Here is a 15,079-nt window from a genome sequence, read left to right as displayed (position 1 = left end):
TTGCAGGCTGCCCAAAATAGAATACCAACCTCATGTCCGATTCAAAAGAATTCGCTTCTGTAGCTAGTCAAAGCTGATACTGTACAACAATTATTTGCTCTTGGAGAACAGATTTATTAACACACCACCACGTCTACAAACCCGGAAATCCCCTGCTGCACTGTCAGTGTCCACCTTTCCATTATGCCCCTAATTATCTCCAAAGGAGTTTATTCCTTGTAAGCTGCTTGTTCAGGCCGATAAGCATTTCATTCTGAATGCTCTGCAGATCTCAGATTTACTCCTCGTACTCTTAGCTGACAAACTAAGCAACTGTCTCTGTTTTTACAAAACATCTCTCCCACACTCTCCAGCTTCTCTTTTAGTTCAGAATCCTTATTTTCCTTAACAAGAGGCCTCCTCTTGAGATGCATACTCTCATCAGATGGCCCTGGGACTCTTCTGTTCATTAGATCCTACAACATGGAACTGTTAAATCTCCTAAACCAGTTATAACTGGTTGAGTCCTTCTCCTTCCCTAGGCTTGTTGCAAACACGTTACTTTCAAACATGTGAATTGCAGTTTCCACAGAACTGGATCTCTTCCCTGCTTAAAGTCACAGTTTAGACTACGGATCATAGAATACATCCCTTACTGAAAGGAGCTCTAGTTCCATATCTTGGTTTTCAGTGAAATGTGATGGACCCATGCTTTTTGGCCTTGATGTCCATGGCCAGATGTAACTCTATCAGGGCTTTAGCTTTCCTAATCTGATCCCTGGCTGCTCGGACAATTTCTCTGTATTCTTCCTAGGCTACCTGTCTTTGCTTCCACCCTCTGTAGGCTTCCTTTTTCTCTTTGAGATTGTCCAGGAGCTCCTTGTTCATCCATGGCTTATAGCAGCCTTGCAGTACCTAAAGGGGGCCAACAGGAGAGATGGGGAGGGACTCTTTATCAGGGAGTGTAAAGATAGACCAAGGGCTAATGGTTTTAAACTGAAAAAGGGGAGATTTAGATCAGTTATTAGGAAGAAATTCTTTACTCTTGAGGGTGATAAGACACTGGAACAGGTTGCCCAGAGAAGCTGTGGATGCCCCATCCCTGGAAGTGTTCAAGGCCAGGCTGGATGGGGCTTTGAGCAGCCTGGTCTAGTGGGAGGTGTCCCTGCCCATGGCAGGGGGGGTGGAACTACATGATCTTTAAGGTCCCTTCCAACCCATACCATTCTATGATTTTTGGTTTAACAATGAGAAATTTTGATTCTACCCACATTTTTGAGTGTGTGTGTCTCTAAATTCAGTTGCTGACAACTTCCAAATCTATGTCCACTTTAAAATAGCATCCTTTTTCATGCAATTTTTCATCATGATGATTACAACACCAAAAACTGCATAAAGTGTAAGAATTCTCACCATTTTCAATATTTTAATATTAATTTATCCTCATCAACTCACTTCATTATGCTAAAGGTCTGAGTAGTTAAGAGTCTATATCACTTTTGGACACAAATGGAAGGGTATATTTTATTAATCAAGACTAACTAGTGTCTTCATGTTCAAATAAGATGCTAATCCAGTAAATTATTTCTTAAGCATTGATCTAAAGCAGTTAATATAAAAATAATATTCCAAATTAATTACATCCCAAATAAAGGTATACTGCAAAGGACATTTTCTCACAGAAGAGCCTTTCTTGAAGAGCAACGTTTTACATTGCGCCTTAGACTACACTGAGGGCAATTTCAATTTACATATTCCAAAACGACAAACGTAGTCATGTGATTAACTTTTTCTCTTAAGAAACCCTTCCTGCTGCTCTATTACGCATAGTTGGAAATAAACCCATTTGCTCTCCCCCAAAACCTCAGAATTTAACAGAAACCTTCTTTGACAGTCCTCAGAGTGCAAGCTTCCTCTAGAAGAAGCTACTCCGATTCTGAGAATAAAATGGCTTCTCTGCCCAAACGCAGGCACGTTTCATTAAATTTTAAAGATAAATACACAGGGTAAGACACCTGCTGATTTACCCTCTTTTTCCACAGCTGTTCTGGATTGTGGACCCAGGCTCATAGACTTTACAAGAATGGAGGAAGCATGTTATGATATCCTAACCTGACTTTCCAGAGCTGGCAACGGTATAATTTCTGCATCGTGCCTCTGAATCCTGTTTCAGCTAAACTGTAGGCTCTCTCAGTGATAGACTTTCAGACTTTGCTTAGAAACCCCAAAAGATGAAGAGTGAAATAGCACTCCTAGGTAAAAATAGTTCTGTAATTCAGTTTAAGAGGCATCTAAACACTTTTCTTGAATTCAACATAACATCACGAACAGGAAGACTTAGAGTATATGTCTCATATGAGTATTACAAAAGTAGGTTTGTGTCACATGAAATGGAACTAATAGTCCTGTAAATGCTCTTCTGTCAAGACAGGTGGATAATAAATGCAAGTGCACGCATAAATATTCTATTCCTCTCTTGGAGGCAAACACTGAAGGAGACCGTCAGTTTGCTAGTGAGGTTGTAAAAGCCTGAACCACATTTCCTGTTTGTAAGAAAACAGGTGACGAAAAAAGACTGGAGACCTTTAAGACTGACGGCAACTCTAGAGATAGATTCATGCTGCCAGGTCCTAAACAAAAGGGTATCCAAGGTCTGCCAACATAACTTGATTTCCTGTTGGATAAAGGGGCGGGGAGTATTCCTGGAAACAACAAAAACAGGTAAGGGTTATCTTTTCAGTATTATAAACTTGTCAACAAAGGAGCAGTAAAAACACGCTATGGAAGATTAGCAGTCTTCCAAGAAGGTTGCTCAGGGTTCTGAAGTCAAATTATTAATAATAATCATGACAATGATGAGTCATCATCAACAGCTTAAGCCTTCATTAATTAAGGTTTGTTAATAAAGTCTAAGCATTGGCATTAGTTTTGTGCTTAAAACATTTACTGTGCTGAGGGCTTCTTATTTTACAATGCACTGCTTCCCTTCTGAAGTATGAATTTGACATCTTACAAAGAAATTAGTTGTGCACAAATTAATTGCAGTTTAAGGAATCCTTTCTGGAGAATTAATCCTGTCTTAAAAACTCACACAGGTGGAAATATCTTTAATGTTAATTTAACATTCATCAGTCTCTTAATGGGTTTCTTTTTCTAAGTGTCATTAGTACAGAATATTATTTACCTCACTATTTAATTGGAGAGGGGGGAAAAAAAAGCCAATTTTGTCTCATCTTTGACAAATTTGCAGAAAGAAATGACAGGAAACAAACCATTTTGTGCCCCAGAGCATCATCTTAAATCTAGTAGTGACCAAAGTAATTAATCTGCTTCTATGAATGATGAGTTGATACCATAGATGGCATGTCCAGTTCTTGCCAGACAGGTATCTATATTCCCCACCTTGTTTTCCTTTTTGGTAGGAAAAACTGGTAGAAGTTTTTCCTGTTATCCTTTGTGATGGATTCTCTAAACAAAATACGTTAGAACAAGAAGGAACAAAACTTAGTACTTGTGCTACCTATTCTTACGCTGTGAGGAGGAAAATCACCTTTTTCTAGCCCTGAATTGTTAAATCTGGCCCCTTTCCCCAAAGGTAAGTACATGATTATGCTCTCTCCTTTGAGTTGCAATAACATTGAATTGCAGAAATTCATCCAGGAAAGATTAGAATGTTTTGGGGGCTTTTGGTTGGTTGGTTATTTTTTTGTTTTCTTCCCCCTCCATCTCCCCCCCCCCCCCCCCCCCAATTACAGTATAATGAACCCTGCAAAGGGAAAACCTAAGAACAAGTGACCAAAAAGTCTATTTATTCCTTCGTCTTGTCTCTGTTGGTGGAGAAAGTTGTCAATAGATTTAAAAAGGAGAAAAAGCGCAATTAACTATATCTTTAGAAAGTCTTTGGTTTGCCTGTATTTTGTCGTATGCACATAATACCTTTAGTTTATAACAGTGTAAAACATACTAAGAAGAGGCGAGTAATCCCTTCCCTAAAGTCAGAAAAGTAAAAACAGCATCCAGATGGAGTAAATTACCTAAGGTGGATGTTCTACTTGGACGCAACTCCAAGTTTGACCCTGTTTCAAAATAGAAATGTAAGAACAGCAGAACAGGAATATATCATTAATGCTAGAGAGATTCTGATATTAGGTATTCAAAATACTGTCACTTTTACAACGATTAAATATAGTACTTCCCCCGTTCACACATCCCAATTTTTTCTAAAAATGAAACAAGGATTGTTGTCCTTCCCATGAAACCTTTGGCTCTACGATGAACTCTTCTTTCACGGGGGAGCACATTATATTAAACAGCCTCAATGTGATTTCTTATGAACAAAGTACTATCACTCTTAGGTTTTTCTCATCACAGATAGACTATTGCAGAAAGCCCTGGTGGAATGTGAGCTTATTTTATTAGAATCATAGGGTACTATTCCCAGGGGCCTAATTTTTCATTAGGACTTTTTTTTTTTAAAGATATAACAAAACTTTTTTAAAATACTCAATTTGATGGCAGTTGAGCCTGAATGACCCTGTACACAGTGCTACGAGTTCTTTGGAATAAATATGTAATATGTAAAAAAGAAAAAATAAAAATCTGGTTTTGCTACGTTTGACAGTAGATGACTTGAATGAGAATGAAAATTAAAAAACAGAATAAAAGACACTATTTCAGAACAGATTATAATTAGTCTAAAAGACTTCGCTTTCCGTTTATTCCCTAGTCTCCATCCACAGTCACCTTATCTTTTTTTTTTGTCCTTAGCAAAACCAGTTAGTTGTCACAGGTTGCACTGACACCTGCTATTGTACATGTAGGGACAGCAGCGTAGTTACCTGAGGAGACAGATTGTTCCTCACACAGTTATTCATCTTTCTTTCTACTGCTGCTGTTGTCAAAAGTAGTAAATACTTAAATAATGCAGTTATAGATGTAGATAGCTAGCATATTAGCAACAACTATAATGGTAGTACAAGAACACCTGGGAAAGAGCAGGGAGTTGTATATCTGTAAAGCTGAGTTATAAATTCAAAATCTTTCACTTTTTTGTACTTGGACAGTAAGATTAACTTGAAACTGACTTTAGAAAAGCATAGAGCGCTCAGAGCAGCACTCGTGTGTCTCCGATTAAGGCCTTTACTATGGTTTTATGGGGTAAATGAAAAGTGCTGTTGTTCCTGAAATATAAGTAGTGTTGTCTGAGAAACAAATAGCTCATATTGCAAAGACAAAAAAGAAGATACTGAAGTCACAGGTATGTTTGTGTACGTTCTACTGAAATACAAGCAGATGTTTAAGTTAGAGTTGTGGAAAATAAATTTAAAAATAAACTAAGTAGTGTTCAGCTGGGAAAAAATTGAAATGTTTTTTTGATCTTCTTATACCTCATACCCATGCAGTTTTCTAAACCATGATTAAGAAGGAGCTATAGATTGTGAGGTTTAAAAAATTGGTATGTTTTATTAGAAATCCAAGTTTCATGCCTTTTGTTTTGCTAGAATATCTTTAAAGTCCTAGAGAAGTGGGATTGCTCAAATATCGTAAAAATTGAACTTGAAACTGAAAAGGAAAACAACTTTTTTCCAACCTCTACTATTTTCCAGGTAATAATTCCAATTTAAATCAGAAGCTGAAACACACAAAAAAATAATTGTCATCAAAAATCTGGTTACTTCCTCCGCTTCACTTAAGGGCTGACAATTTTCAATTTGAAACTAAGAGTTCTCCTCCTGCTCTGGAAACACCAGGGAAAAATAGGATTCCTAAATCAGAAAGATAAATGGCAGCATTCAATATCAAGAAAAAAGTACAAACTTAGGTTCCAGCTGTGCTTGAGGTATCTACTCACTCTTCTTATTCTAATGAATCATAGGGCTGTAGTTTCTATCACAGTTACGCGTGCTTCCCTTCTTTTAGGCCACAATACTGCTTTTGCTCACTGAAAAAAAACAAAATTGTAGGAAAATAAATATGAAATGAATATAAGAAAAAAGGGAAGGAATCACTGCAGAAAATATAAAAGGACAGAAGGAAGAATGACTCTGATTATTCAGACAATACATTGAGACATAAAAGCACTTGACTTTGACGTAGACTTCTTGTAGTTTTGGAGACAGGTTGTGTAGAATGCAAATGTTGTTGAATGACTAATTGTAGAGTAACCAGATTCCAAACACCGGTGGTTCTTGATGTGGCCCGATAACGTCTTCTCAAGGTGAGATCTCTCTCTCTTTTAATTCCTACTCTGAAAAATTGGAATAATATATAGCTGCTTCATGGTGGTGGTGTCTCTCCTCATGAATTTCATTGCAAAAACATGCCTCTCGATCTGAAAAGTAGTATTGCAGTGATGGAGAACCCTCAAACACCTTTGGCAGAACTCAGGTAGGAGAAAAGAAAGGAATGGAAATTGGATGTTTAGTTTAAAAGGAAGGATAAATGGGCACTGGAATTACCATGGGCAAACCCCAGTTACAAGTCTTGTCAGACGGTTACAGCTTATTTGCTCTGTTTTGTTCCTTTTAAAAGAGGGTTCTGATAAGGAAGGAAACCTGCATCATAGAAGCCCACGCAATTTGTGATTTTTTACTACCAAGGATTATCTTATCTTGTTTCATCATCATCAAAACATCTGTGGCTTGGAATAAAACACAACTAAAAGAGCTTTTGCAACACCAGCCCAAGTAGGGAACAAAGCCTGTAAGGGGCAGTTCCTAAGGTGAACTGGATCTGGTCAGTCAAGGAACAAAGCTCTGTCTTCTCATCAGGAGCTGATCCATTGTCCCCCACCACCCCCGGCCAGCAACATGGGAGTGTGTATCCCCGTATTCCTTTAAGTCAGCTTTCCTTTAAGAAGCAAACAGAACGGCAGCCTCCTGAAGGAATCCAGCTACATCAAAACCAAACAAGAGCATTATGGACCTGCTCAAATCTCACTCCCTCCACTTGACTGCTCTGCTCCGGCTAGACTTTTTTTTGTGGAGTTCATGATTTTTTTGGATGAGGCTTTATTTCAAGCACTCCAAATTTAGAAGAACATGAAACATGCTTCTGGGGAAAGTGAAAAATGTAGATTCAAGCTCCTTTCACTCATATATTTGGCTTAGCATTTCCTCTGTCAAGGAAGGGTTTTGCAGGCCATTTGCAGCAACGCTGATCGTTTTTGGCCATTAGACCATCACAGGCTATTTTCTTCAGCACGGTTTGTGATGCAAAATTTCTATGAGCTAGGTTAATCGAAGAATTCATTAAATGACAGAATACGTTTGGGGTTTGTTGTTTCCTTCCTGTGTTTTGGAATCCAAAGAGAGGCAAGTTCAGTGCAAAGGGAGGCTTTGTTCAATTAAGTTGCCTGGCTTTTACCAAGTGATTCTTCAGGAACTGTTTGGGTTTCTCTCTGCAGTAGTTCTGGGGGGCTCATTGGTTCCCAGCTACTGCTCATCCTTTGCCACTACATCCTCTGCGTTCTCAGAAAGGAGGGTGAGGACATGAATAAAGTCAGGGGGTTTAATAGGAGATGTAAGAAAACACATAACCAACCTTTGAAATTTGTTGCAGGGATTGCTATAACATGATGGACGTTTCCAGTGAAGTAAGTTGTTTTGTCTGAATTCATCTTCAGAACTGCATTCATGGACTCTAGGATTTAGCCAAAAATTTACTGCAAATAGTAAGTTAAAGACAATTACAAAAATAATTTCAAAGCTATTCACTAAAATGACTTTTTTCTTTAGCAATTTCTGATTTTTACTGCATCTTATGGGCAAACCAATATCTCAACCTTTGGCTGAATTCCTATGAAACAGTAGTTCTGCTAAGAGTTTATTGATGTTGTTTTCTTATTATTTAGCATCTACTTTTGATATTAATTATTTGCTTGCAATAATAATTATTGCTTGTATAGCAATGTCTGTCACAGAGTAAACAACAAAACAGCAGCTGGAATTAAAGAAAGCAAAAATCAACCAACCACAGAGAATACGGTAAAACTGTGAGACAACACAAACAATAACGTTATTTTCTTTCAGTTACAGAAATGCACTGCCATTTTTCTGTCTGGGGAATTTTGGCCCTTGTGAGTTTGGCTCTGGTTGTTTCGTTGGTACTGAACATTTCACACTATATGAAAAAGAAGCAAGGTAAGTATCGTTGTCTCTCTGGAAGGAATGGAGTTTGAGTCTTTAAAGTGTCTGTAGAGAAAGGCATCACTGCCGGGAGATTTCAAGGCAACCAATTGATTCTTTTGAATCTCAAAGTTATGTTTCAGCAAGAATGGTTCTAGTAGGGAGGATGTAACTTTTAAAATTTTTTAGAAGAGAGTCAGGTATGATTACGGAATGATTGCTAGCTGCCCAGGCTGCTGCTAAAAACAGCTACCCAAATCCATTCACTGAAGACAAACAACAGAACATGTACGTGGTGAAGAATTGAGTTCTGGCTAAATTTTCATTTTTAAAGGATATTTTTAACACCTGTAATTTCCTTTTTTAAAGTGTATATTTCATCTAACTGGTTATTATTTGTATTTAATTTAAAAATTATTTTAAGTAGCTGCACTAATACAAAATACACTTGAGAAAAATTTCTCCTCCCAAAATTCCTGAATGCTTATTTGAATTTCAGTTTTCATACACATTTTATGCTTAATCAGTTTATTTTGAAAAAAAAGTTCTAATTGCCTTTCATCATGGGATCCTAACGTAGCTCTTAAACCAATGTGTCACTCACAATAAGGAACTCATTTGTTTAATTTACGTTAGAGGGTGACTACAGCCATATTCTGGTTTTGGTTTAAAATTAACTATGACTTTTTAAAAAAAATTGATTATGCCAGCACAACCTCTCTTACGCATAGAAGTCTATAGTTATTAAGTTGTACAATCCTCACTGCTCCCATTCAGGGATAAACTACCTTTTCGCAGGGAAAATCACACCTCTGCTATATGTGTATGGACAGGCGAGCAAACATTGGTGGATTCAACCTCCTTAAATACACATACATACAAAATCTACATAAACAGAAGGCCTATGCTTATAAACGGAACTCACCAAGTGTAGGAGAATAACTATGACTACAGAATATTAAAAGAGCTGCCGGAGTGTTGCGGGACAGAGGGGCGTACCTTTTTGGGTTATTTTGTCTTTTAGTCCTACTAGGCAGATATTTCCAAGATGAAAAATCACGTCCATTTATAAAACTAGCCTTGAGCAAGGTTTTGGTCAGATTGGCTGACGGTGCATTGCTCATGGAATCAGAGCTTACCGTGGTAAATTCTGGAGTCCTGGAGCAGAGGGTAGAAAGTCAGGCATTCCTGAGTTAAGAATCAAGCTCTAGCAAGAAATCTCTTTGTAGCCACTGCCTCTCTGCTTCAGTTTCTTCATCTGTGTGGCTCACAGGATATCTCTTTCAGAGACACAAGCAACAGAACTAGTAAAATATATGAACATTTCACCTTGCAATATAAACATCTCCCTAGGCAGAGAAAAAGATGAGGTAGAAGCAGAAGGAGGAGGAAACAAGGAATTAATTGCATGTGTTACAATACATTTTGGGATCTTGTGAACTAACAGAGAATTTGCAGCCACAGCAGAGTTATAACACAAACATTTCTTGTATTAGTCAAAAGTATTTGAGAAAAGCAGGGGGACAACTGAAGGTCCTGAGAGCCAAGAGCTTTCAATTTTACTCTCTACAGTGAAATCAAAAGCAATTCACTGAAGACAATTATCTGAAATGTTCTAAAATAGCACGTTTCATTTTCTTTTAACTTTATTTTTTTTTAACAAATTTTCCAGCTAAAAGATATAAAGACTATGAAGACAACAATCCAAGGTAAGTTGAATAAAAAAGTTTCTTTCTGGCAAGGGTGAAATAAGGAATAAATAATGACAGATGGCTTTGGAGGGACAGCATAGAGGAAAATCCAATGTCTCATGCAGCCTGCCTGGAAATGTTGGAGAGGAGGATGGTTGTGGAAAAAAAGTTTTCCAAAGAAAACAAGAAAAAAAAAATTCATGTGGGAGAGACGTACTCCAGTCCTTTTATCAACAATGAAATAATTGCATGCTAAATGATAATTTTATAAGCTGAAGGAAGTGCAGGATATTGAGCTAAAACGCTATTTGCTATCAAACTCAATAAGTCTATAATAACAAAAAAGAACTCTCAGAAAACAATGATAAATTATAGTCTGATATTTAATACTTGAGGAGCAATAATTTATATGTATTTACGTTTCATAGACTTCTTTTACATATGATATTCAAAAGCAATAAAACAGAGTCTGTTTATAGCTACTGTATACAGGCTGTTTCTCTTATTCCACATTAAAAAACCTCACCAAAGCTTTAGAAAACAGAGATGGAAAGGGCATCATCTCCACCTAAATATGAAAGTCTCTTGAAACAAAAATATAAAAGCCTTCAGCTGTTCCCCCAAACCAATCCTCAATTACAAATGTACTTGAAGCTGGGGAGTCTGTGCTTGTCTATTACTGCCTGTTCAGCTGAAAAATACCACTCTAAAAGTGGTGTTAGATTGCATTACTTCATTCCCTTGACAAGGCACGGTATAGGGATGCAATAGGCATCAGATTACACAATGTTTCCCACTAACAATTCCCACTTTTACAAACATGCTTAAAAACATTTTCAAGAAACACCAGGTAATGAAACAGAGAATACCATTAAATAGCCAAAGTTGAACTTTGCTTTGGTCTTCTCTAGTTGTGTTGATGTAAGTATTTTAGTTCAATCAAGACGGGACTTTTTAAGAACACCTCCTCAAAAGACTCACTTAGTGCTTTAGTTTGTATTGCAAACTGGTCTCAGAGGACATGAACTGGGTTCCTTTCAGTGATCGTTAATATTTCTAGAACTATATCAAACAGTAGCTTAGTAGTCTGGAGATTGGCTTTATACGTAACTGAGTTACAGGAAAAAAAGTGTTCAATTCTTGGCCAGATAACAAATCTCTCTCCAGAATACAGACATTGCCATTTCTTCTCCTTCTGCAAAACTAGTATTTCTGTCCCCTCCATGCCCCCCGCCTTATAGTGGGGTCCTAAATAAAGCATATTCTGTGCATTAAAGGTATTTTTCCACTCCCCTTCTAGCTATGATGACTATTGCACAGAAGATGACCCAGTTTACAGCAATCTCAATCAAGGTATTTTAGGTAAGCTTCACTTGAAGAACATGTGTCTGTTCAGAGGCTATAATAAATGTATGGTTAAAAGCTGACCGACCAACAGTTTCTGCGTTTCTCAAACCGCAAACTTGAGAATTTGCCCCTTTTCAATTGCTGTATTAATACCTACTTGGGATAGAACTGCAAACCATCCTCCTGCACTACTCTTTGTAAGACCAGATCATGTACTGAATTTGGCTTCTTATAGTCCAAATGGTCTCGTTCAGCCCAATATCTCAAAACCAAGAGCTTTTCTACGTATAAAGCTGCACCAATTGAAATAACAGCTCGATCCACGCACGTTAAAGCAATCTGAGACACGTGTCGCTCACTGCCCAAAGTCAGTGCTCCCACAGAAGCAGGCAGAAACAAACACGTAGCAGCCCTCTGCCGTGGCTATCCACAGATCACCACCGACATTGACAAATATGCTGAACCAAGCCCAGTGGCTGAACGGTGGGCAGAAATAGCTTTTCTCTGCTTTACTGGGCTGAAGTTAATAATCCTTGGCAGAGAGATACCACAATTGAAGGCAGTAACATCATATCACTGCAGCTAGAGCTAGATTTACTGAGGGTATGTCTCTCGAAGCCCTTATGGTGTTAAAGCAGTATTTAAGTAGAACGAACACAACTTTTTTTGCTGGCCTTGTTTGGGGTTAAGCAAAACGGAAGTACTTAAACTGCAGGGGAAAAGAGACCCCCAACTTTTTCATATGCAGTTTGCATAAATTAAACTAAGCCAACACTCAAATACGTTGACACTACAAAAGCCTGAAAACTGTAAGTTTACTGTAAGTAATCTGTTTTACTCATGGCTACAATGAGACATGGCATGAGGAAATAACTTGCACCGAATTTACAGAAAACTGAAAGTAGAGTCAGGAATAGAATTTAATCACCAGCTGCTGCAGCTCACAGCCTTTTTCTCAGCCAAAGAAAAGATTGCCTACGCTGAAAAATACATCAGTATGTGGTTACCCTCTAATTGCAAGACGTCCTCCTGGCAGTCTAAAATCATGCCCAACTAGACAATAATGAGAAACTTCCCATCCATATGAACAGAAAATGATTTTCATTTTCACAGTACGTGTGTCTGAATTTCTTAGCTATTTGCCCCTCTATAAATAGAGGGAGAGATCTGTGTGTGATTTCAAAACAAAATAAACTTCTACCAAAGTAAACTGGAGGGAGTTAGTTCTGTACCAGGGAGGATCTTTTGGTCTGATCTTTTAAGACTCGGTAGTGTGTCTTAACTAAAACATTTTTCTACTTTGATAAATTACAGAGGAATGTTGTTACGAGCAGATGAAGTCCCCCCCTCAAAGGCCAGTTAACCAACTACAGGTATATTTAATTTTAATTCTGTATTTCTGAATGAGGGTAATGTAGTCTGTCTTGTTTTTATCTTGTGTTTATCCCCTGATGATATATAATAAAAATCTTCACACTGCTTATCACAAAAATTGCCATGCATTAGAGTCTCAGTTCATCAGGGAATTTAAGAACAGACTTGACCTTTCATTCAATTTGGGTCATTAACGAGAGAGAAGAATTACAGACAGCTCATTTCCATTCATATGGCGTGACAAAGCTCAGGTCACAGGCACGCAAGATCAGGCTGAATTAAACCTGCATCTGCCTCCATAGTTTAGGTAAAGAATTGATTTAGTTTATTTTGAACATCAACCAAGTGAAAACACAAGCTGCGTCACATGATAATCACGAGTTTGACTGTTGCTCTCCTGCCCAGTGCAAAATCTATATGCCTTAACAGATGAAAGAAGACTATTTTTCAATTGATACGTATTTTGTTGAGATACTCGTATGCCTAAAAGCATGCAAGCTTCCACTGAAATTTGTCTGTAATTGAAGCATTCCTAGTATCAACTTCCTGAGTTGATTTCCAGGTTTTTCATAAGGATCGATTTCTGGCTTCCAGGGGGTAGAAATATCCTTTTCTTATTGAGACGTTTGTTTTTGTTAACTTCATGGAAACAGAATAATCTATGGAAATTCCTTAAAAGTGCTTGACAATTTGGCTTGAAAGAACACAGAGAGAGCCAGGAAAAGACATATAAAGTATACATTTTGCACTGGAAATTAGATTGTATATACAGACAGGAATCACTCATCTTTGGTTTTCTGCACAGACAAAAGCCTGTGAAAAATGTTGCTAATAATTGGACTCTAATTAAATTAAAAAAAAAAAAAAGGTGGGAAGAAAGACAGATCAAATAATGTCTTGCATCCCAAAGAACTTGGACCGATTATATAAGCCACCCCCAATTCCCATAGAGAATCTTTCCAATAGTACCTTGATGAATTTTTCCTTACTGCCACTGTCCTAAGAACATGAATCATTTACCGTTAGGTAACGTTGGTCTGTTTTCTGTGGTGCCATAGCTTAATCATTTGTACTTTTAATGAGTTCATTTACAGCTAGTTTGGGTAAATTTCAGCCATTATTATGGTTACAGAGCAGACATACTCAAAGCCTTAGATGTAATTTTAAAGCAAGCGTGATTACTGAACGTTAAACGTGCAGTGAATTTCCTTCTAGGTGGAGCCTGCCAGTCAGATGTGTTATGCCTCACTTGATCACAGCGTCAAGGGAAAACGCAGAAAACCAAGGAGGAAGACAGACCCTTCGTTACAGGGGGATGAAGAAGAAAGATCATCTAACCCCACCGCGGTGGCTTCCAAAGTCAGCATTTACCTGAATAGCGAGCAGCTGGCTGCTGAAAACACAGCAGTAGAAGCCATTCACGATGATCCCATCAGATTAATGGGTTTCATTCATACTACGAAAGGAGAGAACATTTGAAGTAGCTTCATGAACCAAATATGTAATCATAAGGCGAGACTTGCTTGTTCATTCTGGAGGAACAGTGAATGATTAGAGATAATATCCCGGCAAAATGACATACCAGACAGTGGTATAAAATGGGTAAGTGTTCCAAAGTGTCTTCCAAATGCATTTACAGAATAAGCAAGAAATAAGATCCAGACTGCCACTTTGAAGGACCTGCCCTTCTGAAGACATTTTGAAAGGGAGTTGTAGAAGCTGGTATCTCAGCATTCACATTGTATTGATTCCGGTAACAATTAATCCTTTGTTTAAAACAGCCATCGACTTTCAACTAGTCCCAAAGGACCCACTCTGTTGTCTGTAGAACTCTAGCAGAGTATAACTGTACTTCTATGTAGGTTTTAATGATACTTTTGGAAGGAAATCGTGTTTCGTACTTGCACATATAATGATTTAGTTGTTTTCCCAATTAAAAACTGCTCTGCTCTTCAACATTTTGTACTTTCCCACTGTGACTGGTCTATGGTAATAACACAATATATCTAAAGCTAATTGGAGAATAATTACAGAATAATTAAAACAGCTTATTTAAAGTAGCAATGGTACGTCTTGCAAGATTTAACAATATCCTTATATTTCTTTAGTTTCCTTCTGTGAGCCATACCGAAATACATCTCAAATCTCAACTCCTCTACTGATATAACATCGTATCCAGCCGTATTCAAGAGTCCACAAAGATATTGGCAAATAATCTGTAACAATAAATCTCCTAGGGAGAAATGCTTAACTTCCTATTGGGTTTTACATTGCCATTGTTACCAACTATTTTACAAAAGCAGAAAGAGCTTTTTATTTCCCCAAATAATTCGTGTACCGTGTGCACATTCATCTTAAGACTTCAAACTCATCAGATGGTAAGCTTTTATGGAGCAGGGATTTATTTTTATATTCTGGGAGTCATTAAGTCGTAGTAGCAGGAAACAGTAAGGCATGTTGATGTAATATGCTTACCTCTAGGTGTCAGAGAGTTCTGCCTTCTCAAAAAAAAAAAAGGATATTAATGCCTTTAAAATCCACACAGAGCACAGTGGCAAGGGG

At 37.7% G+C, this 15,079-nt stretch overlaps 1 protein-coding gene across 4 annotated transcripts; it reads left to right on the top strand.

The window, feature by feature from the left end:
* The first annotated feature begins 2,462 nt into the window (after positions 1-2,462).
* On the top strand, positions 2,463-14,723 carry LOC134508403 (T-cell receptor-associated transmembrane adapter 1). Of its 4 annotated transcripts, none has more exons than XM_063320130.1 (7): positions 2,463-2,700; positions 7,540-7,573; positions 8,010-8,120; positions 9,778-9,814; positions 11,097-11,158; positions 12,458-12,516; positions 13,733-14,723. In XM_063320130.1, exons 3-7 carry the CDS (start codon positions 8,018-8,020, stop codon positions 13,994-13,996), a joined length of 525 nt encoding a protein of 174 aa, XP_063176200.1. In that variant the 5' UTR covers positions 2,463-2,700; positions 7,540-7,573; positions 8,010-8,017; the 3' UTR covers positions 13,997-14,723. The 4 variants fall into 4 exon arrangements, with proteins under 4 accessions (XP_063176200.1, XP_063176110.1, XP_063176360.1 ...); XM_063320040.1 differs by having other exon boundaries at positions 7,540-7,651; XM_063320214.1 differs by lacking the exon at positions 2,463-2,700 and adding an exon at positions 5,651-5,818 and having other exon boundaries at positions 7,540-7,651.
* The last annotated feature ends 356 nt before the right edge of the window (positions 14,724-15,079 follow it).

This window comes from Chroicocephalus ridibundus, chromosome 1 (assembly GCF_963924245.1).
Source record: "Chroicocephalus ridibundus chromosome 1, bChrRid1.1, whole genome shotgun sequence".
NCBI lineage: Eukaryota > Metazoa > Chordata > Aves > Charadriiformes > Laridae > Chroicocephalus > Chroicocephalus ridibundus.
The sequence above is the reverse complement of the archived record's forward strand: the minus strand, read 5'-3'. Positions and strand labels throughout refer to the sequence as shown.

Coding starts and splice junctions, on each gene's coding strand:
- LOC134508403 (XM_063320290.1), top strand. CDS start 8,018: ATGCACTGCCATTTTTCTGTCTGGGGAATTTTGGCCCTTGTGAGTTTG. Junction 9,815..11,096: donor TATGAAGACAACAATCCAAG/GTAAGTTGAATA, acceptor CTCCCCTTCTAG/CTATGATGACTATTGCACAG. Junction 11,159..12,457: donor TCTCAATCAAGGTATTTTAG/GTAAGCTTCACT, acceptor GATAAATTACAG/AGGAATGTTGTTACGAGCAG.